Source organism: Sinocyclocheilus rhinocerous, unplaced genomic scaffold, assembly GCF_001515625.1.
Source record: "Sinocyclocheilus rhinocerous isolate Xijiao unplaced genomic scaffold, SAMN03320098_v1.1 scaffold1066, whole genome shotgun sequence".
Taxonomy (NCBI): Eukaryota; Metazoa; Chordata; class Actinopteri; order Cypriniformes; family Cyprinidae; genus Sinocyclocheilus; species Sinocyclocheilus rhinocerous.
In genome coordinates this window covers 287,366-304,232 of record NW_015629516.1, presented here as the reverse complement: position 1 = coordinate 304,232, position 16,867 = coordinate 287,366, and the positions used below count along the sequence as shown (strand labels likewise).

Sequence of the window (16,867 nt, the reverse complement as noted above, 5' to 3'; positions counted from 1 at the left end):
TAGGCTACCAAGAAACCGTATAGATGCATTTTTACCATGGTATTGAGGTTTTAACTGTGATTATCATGATCTAAATGTATGCTACTATGGAAGACCAATGGTTAATTTTAATAAAACTCAGTCAGAATAATTAAATTTCACCATATAAAAAAAGAGGTTGTTACAATTTTTACAGATGCTACTGTTTGTTATAATGAACAGAAATGTACATCTGCATCCTAACTCAAGCTACTGTCAAGAGTAATGTTTCATGATTTGAAACAATATCAATGCAGAAACTAAGAAATTCATTTTTCTATTAAAGGGGTCATATGATGCGATTTCAAGTTTTCCTTTCACTTTGGAGTGTTACAAGCTGATTGTGCATAGATAAGATCCCTGAAGTTGCAAAGACTAAAGTCTCAAAACCAAAGAGATATTCTTTATCAAAGTTAAGACTCTGCCACGCCCCCCTAAAACGGCTCGTTCTAACACGCCCCCACATATCTACCTCACTATGTGGAAATATTTGCATAATGCCACCCAAATGTGCACGCAAAGAAAGAAAGCGTGGTTTCAGTAACCGCAGTTAGTGTAGAAGCAGCATGTCAGGGAGACGCTGTGTGTTTCTAGGCGAAAGCAAAAGCACTATATTTGGCCTTCCGAAAGTAGATGCATTTAGGAATCTTTAAGATGACTTACAACAGAACAGCTATGCATTTTCCGGACGACCGTTTCGTGAACCTAAAGGAGGGGGCTTTGTAGAAAACGAAGCGTTTGAGAGAGGCGGGGCATAGAGGACCTACAATAATGTACAGTATTTGAAAAATAATGTGTTTTTTGAACATTAAAGCATGTCAACATATTCTGTTACACCAAATACACAAAATAATGATCTTTAAAAAAGCATCATATGACCCCTTTAAGATATTTTTTTTTAAAGAAAAATCACTGCAAAACAATTCAAAAATGTTAAGTGTTTGTCATGTTCTGACCATAAAGAGTAGTTTAAAACCACAATTCACAGTCTGATTTCTACAACTTTCACTTGGGAGCAAAAATCTGCCTTAACTTGAAAGAAATAAAGATTTGAAATTTATCATGATAATTATTGATATCTACTGATATGAAAAATGTTATCATGATAATTCTTTTGGCCATATCGTCCAGCCCTAATAAGCAATCAGAAAAACATCCCCTGTAGTTTATACATAAACACCACAGTGATACTGATCAAAGAAAATGAGGACAAACCTGTTCTCAGAGACCAGCTTATAAAGCCAACGAAGTTAACAGACATTTCTATATTTTCTCCTCAACATTAACATTTACCTGCTCTAAATAGTGCATTATAAAGATCTGTTACAATTTTGGGTGTTTATTTACATACATAGTGCTTTAAATCTTCAATTAGAAAAAAGACAAAGCTGGAAAACAAAACAGCCATGAAAGTGTCTACGCATATAAGCCCACAGCAGCATTTTAAACAGACAATGTGGTCTTGATTTCTCATCATCTTGCCATAACCTTACAGTTACTGTCCTATATTTGAACTTCTACATCGTATGTTGTAAAATCCTAACCACAGAATTATAACCCTAAACTAGCAAGGTGGACTGTAATTGGTACTTGCTAGTTTCTATGACTATGTCTCTTCCTAATGCCGAGTTCACACTGCACGATTTTCAAAGACGTCGCATCACTGTTGGTTTCACACTGAACGACTATCTGGGGTAGCATTCAGTTGTTGCTATGTTCACACTGCACGATGGAACGACGACAGGAGGTTACACACTGCATGACTTTACAATAGGAAGAATCGCCGACAGCTCGGTCTAGTGCAGGGTTGCCAGGTTTTCGCTACAAAACCCGCCCAATTACTACTCAAAACTAGCCTGAAAATAGCCCAATTGCTTTCGAGGGGGTCCCCAAGTAAAAATCGCGTTTGGGGATTAAATACACATTTTTTTGGCGGGGTTCTCCTGGTACAATTCACATTCCAGGGCCTAAATATCATGTTATTGGGGTCGCTTCAACCTGCTGACATAAAAAACAACCGGCGGCAATCGCGGATTTGGCAACACTTGCCCGCAAACTACGTTTCATTTAACTCCTCCCCAAACTTCCCGCTGCCCTGTATCTTGGTCTCTCATTGGCTGTAGGTCATCGCCGATGTGTTTTTCAGTCAGAACTCATTTCACACAGCGTGATTGTGAATCGCCGACAGCTCCAGATATTTAGCATGTCAAATATTTCACGGGCATCGGCGATTCCTTCAGATCGCGTCTTTGATAATTCACACTGCGTGATTGTCACTCGCGTGAACGAGCACCGATTTGCCTCCGATTTCGGGCATTTGTCGGCGATTTCGCAAAACCTGTCGGCGAGTGAAAATCGGGCTAAAATCGTGCAGTGTGAACTCGGCATAACTGCTTGCCAGTGACTCCTGAACGCTGTAAGGAAACCACATTGCAAAATGTGTCTTGCCCACAACATAAACTACACTGATACTCTTTCTGCTGTTTGCAAATGAGCTACCAAACAAGGACAGACACATCATCAATCATTCAAATCTTTACAAACCTAGAGGCAAATGTGTTCTATTTGTAGTAGAGGTTTGATACTAGGGCTGTGCAAAAAATCAAATATTATTTTCATGCGCATCTCGTCAGTAAAGCCGCTCCTGTGATTAGTAGTAAATCTCTAGCACGTGCGTTCAGATGGAGCGGCATTTACTACACAGAGCCGTAGTTCACTGACAAGCTACACAAAATCGCGTTCAAAATCGCAGGCGATTCATTGCCGATTTTGTGTAGCATGAAAATCGCATTCGATTTTTTGCACAGCCCTATTTGATACTGACTATTTTTGTTTAAATGTTTAATAACCGATTTACAGAACTAATTGTTTATTATGAATTAATATAGTTATTAATTCTAGCATCATTTCTACTTGCGACACAACAGTCTGAATATGACTCGTGTCAATATATTTGTGCAAAATTCAATCTAAATGTGTGCAAATGTATTGTACTTTGGTTTAGGCTACATCTAACTGCTATGTTTAAAATGCTACACACTTGAGAATCAATGGATGAAAAAAAATGCAAACATTACATAAGCAAGTTACTTAAGTAACCTGCAAACAATGTTGTTTCTTGTTGAACAGCAGTGTTGGGTCTTTATGGACCCACCAATTTAATTTTGATGCCACATAGTGACAGACATGATATCAAAGAACTAAACTAAGAACTTTTTTTTTTAATTTCCTGGTTGTTAAGTCTTTCTGTATGTGTTCGGGCCTGTAGAATGACATTCACCACACGTTAACATAAGGGAGAGGAAAAGTTCAGAGAGATTAGTCAGAACCTTATGACAGCTCCACCCAACCCAAAAGCCCCAACAAAACTTTTGTACAAGGAGTCAACACAAAAATATTAATTGACACGTCACTGCCATATTAATAATTTCACTACTGACATAACCTCTGAAACAGCAATCCAGTGCACATAAAAACACTGGCTTGCTGCTTCTGAATTCTTATCTTCCAAATACTTGTTTAATAAATGTAAATACTTCCAAGATAAAAGCGTCTGCTAAATGACTAAAAGTAAAGTAAAGTAAGTAACAAGGACCCTTCCCAAAAGTCATGTTTAAAAACAGTAAAGCACTTGGATTAAACAATCAGAACAGAGATAGGGTTGAGAAGATCATAAATCTAACGTTAGCTACTTTTACAATCTTCAATGTGCAGTATTAGGAATACGGACACTAACAGGCAAACCAGTAAAATAAAGAGCTAATTTCTTTTAACCCGAGCTTTAAAAATAAACTACATTTATGGAAAAAATGAGGATTAAACTCACACGACAGATCTTGATATAATCCAGGACACCATATTTTCCTCAGGATTGAGCCGAGCAGAGAGAGATGCTAGCTAAACTAACCTTACTTTCAACTTCAGTGATCAACTTTAGACGAGGACAAACATTAACGGTCTCCTGAGAGCCTCCGCTCGCTCATTACTCAGTATTACGCGCAAACATCTTGTATAAAACTAACTATGGGGTTAATATGAGTTAAAATAATGACATTCTTGTGCCTATCTTCGTCGTGCTCTCGCCCAAACCGATGCCGTTTAAGGTGCGCTTTCACGTTGACGTCAGAAATAATTTGATTTAAGGGCCCGCTTTTCCTGTTACGTGATTGGCCTATATGATTTGTTTACATGAAACTCGGGCATTGGTTGGCTAGACAAAATGTTTGTTAAACGCCACACGCTCAACGCATTCGATGCTGATTCGTTGAGAGCCACCGGGAAGAGGTACAGACCAATCAAACATAAAAACGTTGAAAGTAAAAACTCCTAATCGATCATCTTTTTGGCGTTGTGTTGCAAAAAACAGACTGGGGGAATGTAATGTGTTCCTTTACCGTTTAACGGATTTAGCTTTTAAGCAAGTAAATTCAAGACTTTCCCCCCCTAAAATGTTATTTCTACTATTATTTCTTATATTATATAAATATAGATCGACAAACAGATAAGGTTAAAAAGCCTGTTAATGTTTAATGTTAAAGTTCTGTTAATGTTTTGATCTATCTATCTATCTATCTATCTATCTATCGTATATAGGTTGTCTTTAAAAAAATCTGAATCTTAAAGAAAACCTTGTAGATATGTGGGGGCGTGTTAGAACAAGCCGTTTTAGGCGTGGCTGACTCTTAACTTTTATAAAGAATATCTCTTTGGATTTGAGACTTTAGTCTTTGCAACTTTACAGATCTTCTTTATGCACCAAGAGCTTGTAACACTCCAAAGAGAAAGGAAAAATTGAAATCGCATCATATGACCCCTTTAAATAGAGTTTAATACTTAAAATGGGATCTGAGTTCAAAGTGACAGATTTGAACCTTGGACATAAGCTGTTTGAACAAGAACAATGTTATAATAATGCTACTAAATATATGATGTAAAGTATAACCAAAAATGTTATTTTTTGGTTGTGGGAAAATGCTAATAATTCCTGAATCACAGTTGTAAGAAACTGTAATTTGCCTCTTTTATATTTCCCTCTTTCATATTAAGCTACTCACGTGTTATTATTACAACAATATGTCTCTTGTGAATATAGCAATCTCTCCAAGAAAGGAAGGACAATGCTTTCTAACTGATTGAAATAGTACATCAAGCATAGCCATATTGGGTAGTGGAACACATCCGGCAACAGATGACATCTGTAAATTGTGGTCTCTCTTGGTAATCTTGCTGAAATTCATGCAATATTCCAGTAAGAGAGCTATTCTGTGTCTTGCAGCTTCATGTAATTAAACATCTGAGGTGTTAAGGATCTAATTTTCTCTTTGTGTATTAAGTACATATTGGGGTAATATAATGGCACTTAGCAGAAGGTAATTATTTCTTTCACCTATATCCTTTCTTTCGCATGTAATATGTTTAATGTTCACATAATAATGAGTCTCTGTTACAGTGAAGCCTATTATACAATAAATTCAACCATTCAATCATAGCATATGTTGTAATTACATATTACATACACGCTGCATGTGAAGAAACAGAAATATGTAATACTGTTGCATGCACTTTGTTGTATTCTCTCCACTGCTGCTTCCAATTGATGCTCAAGAAGCTGTAAATTGGAATCGTGCCATGTTGCATTCAACATTTTAGTCAGGCACAGATTAACTGTCCTGCTTTCAGCAGAGTGTCCACAAGACCAACAATCTCAGCAGCACTCTATGATCAGCCACAAAATATCTGTCAATATGTTTAATGTTCACATAATAATGAGTCTCTGTTACAGTGAAGCCTATTATACAATAAATTCAACCATTCAATCATAGCATATGTTGTAATTACATATTACATACACGCTGCATGTGAAGAAACAGAAATATGTAATACTGTTGCATGCACTTTGTTGTATTCTCTCCACTGCTGCTTCCAATTGATGCTCAAGAAGCTGTAAATTGGAATCGTGCCATGTTGCATTCAACATTTTAGTCAGGCACAGATTAGCTGTCCTGCTTTCAGCAGAGTGTCCACAAGACCAACAATCTCAGCAGCACTCTATGATTTGTGATTCTATCAGCCACAAAATATCTGTCTCCATCTTCTGCTCTGACCTAAAGGTGACACGGACTGATTGTATCCAGTGGATATGCTTCCCATATATCAGTGCTCCTCTTGTACTCATCAACGAACAGCCCACATGTCAGCTATTGGAGTAGTGTAAAACACAATTGGACATAAAATGTAAAAATATTTTCATCTGCTTGACGGAATAAAAAGAAATAACATATGCTGTGTATTTTTCTAGTATTATTAATATCAAAATCATATTTTATAGAATTATTATTACATCAATCATATTTTAAGTATTAAATTAAGTATATAATGTATTTATTTTATAAATATAGTATTTATATTTATATATAGTTTATTATTCTTTATTAATTTATAATTTATTATAATTATTCGGGAAACGGTTCCTGTGCGTGAGCGGAGAGGAGCCGCTGGAGCCCGCGCACATCGCGAGCTGGTCATGGCGAGCCGGAGTCATCCGAGCCGTCACTCACCGCGACCACGACAATCCCGAACTGACGGTAAGACAACGGCAAACATGCTGCGAAAAATACATTTTACGAGCGGGAGATCTCAGTGAGGATATGGCATTTTGAAATAGCCTGTTAAACGTTAGCTTATTCTAGGTTTTTATCGTTTGGTACATGGAAACAGGCTTTAAGTCAGTCAGGCAATGGGGCAGTGTAGTAGAGCTCTGTTTGGATCCCAGTCATCGTTGGTGGATTGTAATATTAGTGGTCAGCGTGTGACGTTTGCCCTTTTTGAAATACCAATAAAAATGTTGCTCTTTGTATATAACATGTTTTGTTGAACGCTTACAAGTGACAAGTAACGAGATAATGTTTAATGAAAATGTTTTGCATCAAGAGTTCTTATTGAAACATCTAAAATCCTGATTTATATATATATTTTTCCGTCAGACATAAGCATGTTTGCTGCTTTGTTTTGTTTCAGTGTAGTCATGATAGTGCATTTTGCAATCTAGTATTTTGCAAACAGATGGACCATATGTAACACATCTGTGTAAATGGTCAGGGCCATAAAACAATTCTGACATATTTTCATTCATGAATACATAGTAAATAACTCCCAGGCCCTCCGTGATGTTTACAGATAATTTAGAGTTTTTATTTTGTCAGTGGTAAAACGTAATAACACATACATAAATCTACCCAACCCCCTCATAAAACTGTTGTAGAGTTTGTCGTTATTAAATGTCTTTAGACTTCTAATATTTGCATTTGAGTTAAATTTAAATTTTAAAATTAAATTTTAAATGGTTATTTCTGTTTTTATCGTTAGAATTAGTACAGGTAGTTTATTATGTGCCCCTTGTTCATATATTTTGACGTTCATATATTTTAACAATTTTAATGTAATAATCCATTTCAAATGTTGTATTTTTATGGGCCTCAAATATCTCCCCACTAATATGGAAATCTTAAATTATAAAATATTGTTTAAAGTAGTTTATAAAAATATTATAACACTGAAGTGTAAAATGTAAACAATTTAAATATTTTAAGTTAAGTATAAAGTAGAAAATATTTTACATTTAGACTAATTTAGATGCTAATTTCCTATCCATTTGAAGCAAAATCTAGCTTGGACTTTGATCATTAAGACAGCTCTCATGCGGTGGAGATGAATGGAGCGGCTCCTGTCATTGTGTGTATAGAGTAAGTGTGTACAGTATGCTGGCCGTTTGTTTTCAGGGCTGTGTCCTGAGGTCACAAAACTGTACCGCTGCTAATCAGCACACAGAACTTTCCACACTCAATAGCTGCCCTGCAGCTGAAAGTTCAAGCTGTAAACGCTTTTGTTTCTTTGCCTTTATTTCCCTGTATGTTGCAGGAAATAAAAATAAAATATGGTAACATGGAAACGTAGTCATTTAAAAAAATTTTTTTTTAGTGTTTTGCTTAATTTATAGGCCAAGTCTGAGGTAGAATAGTTTAAAAAGCATTTTACATTATAGTGTTGGCATGAAATAGCAGACTTTTCTACAATCTTGTATGTGCAGTATATATTTAGTATACAGTAAACAAGTATTTTCAATGGCCTAAAATCACATATCGTTTAGTTGTGAAATTCTTCAGCCTTTTTTCCCATGACATCGCACCACTGTTTTTGCACGGATACCAGGGATGATGAAGCCTCTGATTGCAAAAAATACCAATGCAGCTTTTATTTACAGCACTCAATCACATTGGCAACAACTGGCTGTAAAGAGCTGGAAGTGGCCATGTGATTTGTGGTTTAAGAAAACAGCTCGTAACATGAGACCGGTGGTCGTTCACCGCCCTCCCCCACTGCAGCACAGCATAAAGGGCGCTATGTTCAGAGTTAACCTACAGAGAGATTGCTCTTTGTTCAGTCTGACTGACAATATAACCCTGCACTGTTTTCCTTTGACAGTGAGCCGCCGTTTCCATATCTTCTTAAAATAAAGATTTATTGAGCACTCTTCCTTTGTGCATCTTTACTCCGGGAATGACAACGGTTCTGTCTGAGCCCAGGCAATGACACATTTCCTATCTTAATTGTCGGTGGATTAGACTTACATAATATAAAGAACCCGACTTGTAATCTTTTGCAGTTGTAAAATAATGGTTCAAAACGAGAGATATGACACTTATCGGTTGGAGAGGTTTATGGCTGACAGGCCTCGAGTTTAAACATTAAAGGTGGATGGAAGCATTAACCTGAATGTAGAGCATTCTAGCGTGTTCCCTTTCGGGGGTGGATTGCGACAGTAGTTTGCCAGGAGTGTTGAAGGACGCCGCATAAGTGAATGCAATAAGGTGGAAAAACATTGAACTTTTGTACTCTATTGAGTTAGATATATGCCCTCTCTCTGTTGTGCATTCCTGGTCAGGCTTCTCGTGAAAAGTAACAGCCTTCCATTGAATGCTGGATTTTAAAGACTGAACCTTGTAGTTGACAGTCCGTGGCTATATAAATATCTAAATAAAATACAAGCATACTACTTGCAGAATACTGTCTGCTTCTGTTTGTTCGTATTCAAGAAACCTGTTTGTTTTTTTGAAGCTCTGTTTGGTAGGATCCTATGATTTCCGCAATTCAGAAAACATGAATGTAGTGCTGGGCTGTATACCGGTTCATACCGAATACCGGTGTTTATTTTTGTTATGATATGAATTTTTAAAATACCGGTGTATGTCGCTTAAACAACGTTCGGAACGCGACACTGTTTGAGAGGGGTCCCTTTTCACTGTTGCACTGTGGTGAGGGAACAGCTGTATGTGTTACTAAGCATGAAAGTTCCGAAACTGAAGCTGTAGAACTAATAGAACGTGATGACACAGAAGAACTCATCCACAATATCCACATTGACCGCCACAAATATCCACCATCCCCTGCCATCAGCTCCCGCGTCTCACAAGTGCGACTTCAGCACTAGATTTAGCAACTTTCAGACCCATTTAGCTGCTTTTTCCCATAGAATATTCATACTGACAAACCTAGCGACTTTTTTGGATAAACCTTAGCTATGGTTCAGTTGGAAGATTTCCCGCGAAAGTGAGGTCTTACTTTCCCGGAGAAGTGTCACCTCTCTCGGCGTCTGTTCTGTGCAGTGAGCGGCAGAGAAGCACCGCAGCCGACTCGTCAATAAATGAGTACAAAACAGCGTTTCCAAGCACCTGTCGCTTACTGACTGTTTGGTCTCACGCTTGAGGTATTCGGCTAATCACAACGCACTGGATAGCTGGCTAATCAGAGCACACCTCGCTTTTCAGACTGATGAGCTTTGTAAAAATCGACGCGTTTCAAAAAGGCGGGGCATAGAGGAGAAACAATAATGTACAGTATGTGGAAAATAATGTGTTTTTTTAACTTTAAACCGCATAAACACATTTCATTACACCAAATACACAAAATAATGTTCTTTTTAGCAGCATCATATGACCCCTTTAAGATACAGATGAAGTGACATCTCAGTTCAGCCATTGGACTGTATCCCATAGCAACAACAGTCCAGTGGTGTGAATCACTGTGCAGATTTGCGCTTAACTCTTCAAATGCAGAAACAGACAAATTTTATTATCTGCAGTGTATGGAGTGCATACATGTCTTTTGATGTGACAGTAATGGGAACAGCTGTGTCCCAAATGATGCACTATGCACTTATAAAATGCACTATGTATTCTACTATCTAGTTTATAAATTTCATAATGTTATTTTGTAATCTAGCATTGGAGTCTGATAGCCCTTCCATTGCATAAGAAAAGCTGTGTGAAAACCGTTGAGTGCATGAAGTGTTCATCATTCCACACTTATTAATAAGTGCATCATCCGGGTCTTTGAAGTGCAGTTTTTATTCATGGAATGTTTCATGCGAATGCACTATTCGCACTATTTAGGCCTATACTAAAAAATGTAATAGAATAATGTGCAAGTATGCAAATTGCCACACATGTAATGTGTTATACGACAATCGTATAACGCACAATCAGTTGAATTTTGATACGAAACTAAATAAGTTAATTATTCTTATAGCAAATATGGTGCTTTAAGGCATCACAGGCGTGCTTTTGATGCAAAGGCCGTGGCAAAAAATTATTCAAGGTGGTGGACAAAATAAGAGAAATTTCAGTTATGAATATAATTCATTCAGTACAAAAATCTATCAATAAAAATAGTTCAATTAAATTAAAATAGACTATTGTACCAATATTTGTGTGTACAATCTGTATTTTTATGATTGTTAGAGTATTGTGATGTTAGCTTATCAAAAGTGTGTTTTTATGACGCACTGGGTCATATCATTTTATGACAAAATCGGTCACTTGTGCGGTCCCACTTCAGTTAGGATGCTACCCATGTATCAAGCAGACAGCAAGACAGCTCACTAGGTTTTGGAACAGCGCCTATGTCTTGCTGTGAAATGGCTGTACTACAGAAAGTTTGAGTGCATATTTGAGCATTTAATTGAGGTAAACGTGCACAGTTGAAATCATTTAGGATATCAGTACAGTCACACATCAAAGTATGTTAGTACATTTATTGGAGCGGCGCTGGCTAACCTCTTTCTGTGTGAACGGACACATTAGCGATGGAGGTCTGAATAGCTCTGGGGTGATGCAATGAGTAAGTAGTGTCATATATCCTGTTATGTTCGGCAGTGACACACACAGAGCCCATTCCACTATTTCTGAATCACACTCGCATTAGAAAGCAGGGAAATTTATTTCTCTTGCTCAATTTATGTGGGGCTTCCTAATTTCCGACGCACTGGAAGTGTTAATTATGGTTTCTGTGATGGTAGAGTCTTTTTAGCTTGAGCTAAAACAGCAAACGGTCAGAAATGAAACACAAACAAGGCTTTCTGTAGGCGGGAATGGTCGACTGAGCCAACGCAGGCTTCCAGCCCTATCTCCTTGTGCTGATCCTTCTCTGCTTTTGTTGAATGTGCTCTTAAGCGAAACCAGATGTCTGCCGTTTAGAGTGTACTGCATATTCGTTTTCAGCACATACTTTCACAAATCAAATAAATGGACTCTTAAGGGCTTGGCTTTTTTTAGCAGTTCCATCTGAGGTGGCAGTCATGCTATTTGACAAGCCAACTGGAATGTGCTCTTAATTAAATTAGTTTCAAACAAATGAACTCTTGTTGGCTCAAAGGTAATGGAACTGTGGCATGGACGATTCCGGCATGAGTGATTTGCTTTGAGAAATACTGTCCCACTTCCGGATAGCAGTATTAGACAGCAATATCTCAACTTCTCTCTTTGAATAGTCACATATGTTATTGCCCAATGATGTATGTGGAAGTGCTGCTTGGACACGGGAAAGCAGAAGACAGAGAAAGTGGCGCAGTGCAGCTTGATGTAGTAGGAAGAGTTTTTACTTAGGCCTTTATGGGCACATGCTTTGTACCTAAATCTAGCTTAGGATGAAAATATACATCTGAGTTTAAGTTGTTGTTTTGTCTCGGTTTGTCTCAATGTCATGACTTGTGGCAGCTTGGCAGGATCGTCCAGGAACAATGCTGAAATCTGGTCTATTCATCATGTGGTGGAACTGTGTCTGCTGCTCTCAAGAAACCTTTGATGCAAACATGTGCCAGTTTTACATTTTTGAGCCCAGTATTGTTCTTTGTAGTGGCTGAATATCCCACAATAAATTACGGCTGGGTTGTATGACAGTGTATATTGTGCAGCGATAGAAATGTATCAGCTGGCAGAGGATGCAGTTATTAAGGGGTGTTAGGCACAACGTAAAACATTTAGTTGTTTATGGCGTTTAAGCAATATCGTAAATAATATATGAATGTAAGGTATGATGTGGAGTACTCAAAAAGCAGATGTTAATGCCAGGTAAATGGAATCAGAGACTACAGATCCTGTCCATCCAATGAGAATTGAGAGTCAGGACTATCAGTTTTATAATATTAGTTATTTTAGTTGTGAAGCTACTTTTGCACTCATGCCAGACTCATTCATTTCTTTTGAATAATGTTGTTTGCATTCACATGCATTCAAGTTCATAACAGAAAGACAGCATTTGATTTGTAGAATATTTAATTTCCTAGATCGTCCAAAAATAGGCATTACCGTCTTATTAACATATAAAACCATTTATTTGTTGACTTTTTTTCTTTGAAAGTTATTATGTTATATATAGCATAACAATAATATAAAATTGGGCTACTCAAACATGATATAAAATGATGGTCATACTGCCCACAACCTACTGTGAAAATGCTGTTGTAGTTAAATTTTCTAGCTAATGAAATATTGTGTAATTCAGTTATTGTTTAGATGCTTCATCAAAAACATTTAAAAGATCACTCTTACACATTTGTGTTACTTGCTTTAAAAACAACAAATAATTGTTTTGTACGAAGTTTTTCTCAGTTTCAGAAGAAGCAGTAGATGTGATGCAATGAGAATGATCAGTCACATCCAAATTGACAACATATATACAAGTCAAGTTTCACATATGTCTCTTTGTTGGTTCTCCAATGGATTGTGGGTTGTCTTGCCTAGAGGGGATTACTGAGTGCATAAAATCAGTGTTCTTTAAATGAAGGGCAAGGTTCCTTCTGCAGTGTGAAACACTATTCTTTGTTTGGAAGCTCTATGGGCTTCATTGATTGGTTCCATACAGTGGAAACCTGACCTTTAGCAGATGTTTGAGGTCCTGCCACGACTCAGCGTGATCCTCAATCTAGACAGCTTTCTCCTTGTTATGTCGACCAAGGGGTGCTTATCTCTGACAAGATACAAAAAAAATAAACCATTGATGTATTTGCACGATGCAGTCATTTAGTCATCACAGGGTTCAAGAGGTGGTGATCTTTAATGAACATGTCTGATGACCCGAATACATCTCTGATGTTCTCAGACAAATCCTATGTTTGATTAACATGATGCCAGATCCTAATGGTTTGCATTAGCATGTACCATATGAATGGAGGATGTCTGGAGATTCTCCGTTTAATAAAATGTGCCTTCCATTCTAGAGTGAGCACAAATTATGTTCTGAATAGTATACTAACGTAATGCTTTTATAATAATATTATATAGTACATGTAATATAATATATAATACATATTATATGCTAATAGTACTTTAGTATTAAAATACACCCATAGGGCTGCACGATTTAAAGAAAAAATCTAATTGTGATTTTTTTTTTTGGGCTGGTGTGTTTGTATATTATAGATAATATATATTGATATTGCTATAAAATAATATTAATAATAATTACTATATAAAAATTACTAAATAAAAATAAAATAAGAGATATTACTACTAGAGCCCGACCGATACATCGTTTTGCAGATTTTATCAGCCGATATGAGCCTGTCGCAGATATATTGGTATTGGCAAATATGCCGCCGATATGAATTTTTTTTTTACAGAACATAAAACGCAGATAAAATGCTTGTAAATGGTGTAATTACGTAGTTTGTTCAGCAGAACGTGCTCCATTGTTTGCTACTGGCAACCTGGATGAAACGCTTTAAAGCTTAAATGTATGGAATACCATTGAAACTTTGAACGATCATATCTCTGTAACGGCGTGGCGGATCTGCACCAAATTCGGGGGATCCCTTCAGCTCGAGGAACCCTCTCGAACGCCGAATCGAGTGTACGTCTCAAAGCCCCCTTTCGCGTCGATAAATGTTTGGAATACCATTGAAACTTTGAACGATCATATCTCTGTAACGGCGTGGCGGATCTGCACCAAATTCGGGGGATCCCTTCAGCTCGAGGAACCCTCTCGAACGCCGAATCGAGTGTACGTCTCAAAGCCCCCTTTCGCGTCGATAGCCCCCGGGGTCTGGGAGTTACGGGCGGTTAAATTCGCGATCGGGCGCCGACTTTAACAGCGGACAGAGAACTAGGAATTGGGAACACTTTAAATACACTGACACCAAAAAGGACACACCTGGGAGCAAATGAACTAATCAATAAAACACAGCTGGATACGAATTCACACAACGAGGGCAGGAACAGGAAAGACCAAATAAGGAAAACAGGAACTAAGACAGGGATAAAACAAGGAACCACAAGTCCACAACACTGACAATGTCAGACTCATTTTGGATAATAAAGTTTATTGTTAAATTGGCGATTTAACAATTAAACAATTGTTAAAATTGTTTAATTGATATCGGCGGTTTTTTACTCCCTAATATCGGTATCGGTATCACCCCCCCAAAAAACCCATATCGGTCGGGCTCTAATTACTACTGTAATTACATATTACAAATAAAAAATTTAATATTTAAGAAAAATACTTAAAAAAAAATCTTTTTGAAATTTATTTGCTTTTATTGCTAAAGGTTAATGCATACGTTTTCGAATAAAAAGTGTAAAATAACCATTATTTATTTCTGAGATGACAGTTGTGAGCCACTCACATTCAACATGATTGTAGACTAATGTATATCTCAAATAAAGACTACTGTGTCAAATAATAAAAATATTAATGTAGCCTGACTGTTACACATTCTTCACTGTCTTCACATGCTTTTATTTAAAGTAAGTAAATGTAAACCTAGGATTTGCCTGTGGTGCAAAAATTTTCAACACACCCAGATAATTAATTGCTTTGTTTGCTTTCCTCCATCTCATGCAAATGCCCCCCTTTTATTTGTGATTAGGAATTAAAACCATCTTGAGGGTGAAAATAAGCTGTAATAATTGGGTTAAATCTGATGATATGGGCAACAGCGTGATTAAAGTAAGCTTTTTTGCTTACAACACAACAACTTAGTATTAAATCTAATTAGGCTAAATTAATGCTTCATCAAAGGAGAAATAATGCTGAGGAAATTCACATGTGGATTTCTTATTAAGTTCCCAGCTCATGATAAACGGGTGCTGACATTTGCCGTGTTGCTTTAGCAGCCTGTGCTAATGTTTCACCACAGTGGCAAATTTCAGGGGTACCGTGAACCCGTACCGTGACCGCAAATGAATCTGGAGTCATTTCAAAGGCAGATCCACTCACACAAGAAGATCCACTCACACAAAAAATTACGCTCTTTGCGCTTCACCTTCTTTAGAGTCTTCAAGTCTGATCGTTTCACCATCTGGATTATGGGTTCTCTTCTCGCACCAAATGAGTAATATTTGCAGATTATTCTGTTTTCTCTTGGATTTTCTTTGTGCATGTCATGGATGAGCCACCACATAATGGCACAAAGCAGAGACCGTAGAGATAAGGATTTGCTGTCTTTCTCCAAGCTCCTCGCATCTCTGTTTCATAACCCAAAATTCATTTTCATTCTCTGTGCGGATCTTGTTTGCCGAGGAAAGCAGATAATCAAACAGACTTGCTTATTACATGCCATTTGGAAGTCTGGCAGCATGAGCAGAGAGTCGGTGTGCAGGATGTTGTGAATTTGATGTGAGCGCAGCTCCCTAAAGGCCGTCTTAATGGGATGGGAGCAGACACGGCTGCCCTGTAGAGGGATTTAGGAATGAACAGTGTGAGCACTGTTTTCCTCAAGCTTGCTTCATCCCAGCTCGGCTGCAGAACCGCAGGAAAGCACCGGGCCTTTGTGTGTATGTGTGTGTGTGTACGCGAGCGTGTGTGTGCGCATGCAGGAAAACGGTCTGGATGCATTTGCATACCCGCTGCTGGAATTTTCTTTCCTGCAGGTGTTTGTTGGTGGTAGGGCACTCCATGTCAGGCATGAAGGAAAAGAGAGGAATGCTGTGAAAATATGGAATGAAAAATGGACCCCATGGGTAATAAGACATGTTTTATGCTGTGCTCTATTGTCAGTTTGTCTGCTACTAGAGACTTTGAAGAACAGGAAAATTGAAACGTTTAGTGAGAAAAATAGAGCCCTTAAGAAACAGTACATCTGAGAGTGGGATTTGGGCTCTCAAATATTAGACAAAACAAAATCCCTCAGGCAAGTTATGTGCTAAAGAATAAGCATCAGCCTTTGATAGTCAGTTGTTATGTAATTCATTGTCAGCGTAGGTCTAGTCCCATACAGGTAGGGATGGGTATCGTTTAAATTTTATCGATACCGATACTGTTATCGATACTATTTGGTGCAAAAATATATGAAGTGAAAAGTTGTTGAAAATTTCAAGTTATTTTATTACTGCTGAACTTTAGCAACTGTATTAAAGTTCTTCAGTCAAGAGCAGCGAGTTATTTTTCTCTTTGTGTTTTATTTTATTAACATTAAAGGAATAGTTCACCCAAAAATGAAAATTGTGTCATAATTTACTCACTCTCAAGTTGTTTTAAACCTGAATGAGTTTCTTTCTTCTGTTGAACATAAAAA

The 16,867-nt window shown here is 37.5% G+C and overlaps 2 protein-coding genes across 2 annotated transcripts in view; one reads left to right on the top strand and one right to left on the bottom strand.

Moving 5' to 3' along the window:
- The window catches only part of LOC107739051 (receptor expression-enhancing protein 3), a 34,161-nt gene extending 30,026 nt beyond the window's left edge, over window positions 1–4,135 (bottom strand). The window contains exon 1 of the mRNA XM_016551020.1: window positions 3,845–4,135. Coding sequence (XP_016406506.1) covers window positions 3,845–3,876 — 32 coding nt within the window. The 5' untranslated portion in view covers window positions 3,877–4,135. The remainder of the gene's footprint in view (window positions 1–3,844) is intronic.
- A 2,338-nt stretch (window positions 4,136–6,473) lies between these two features.
- The window catches only part of LOC107739059 (probable JmjC domain-containing histone demethylation protein 2C), a gene marked incomplete at its 5' end in the record, with an annotated part of 156,955 nt that continues 146,561 nt past the window's right edge, over window positions 6,474–16,867 (top strand). The window contains one exon of the mRNA XM_016551034.1: window positions 6,474–6,602. Coding sequence (XP_016406520.1) covers window positions 6,474–6,602 — 129 coding nt within the window. The remainder of the gene's footprint in view (window positions 6,603–16,867) is intronic.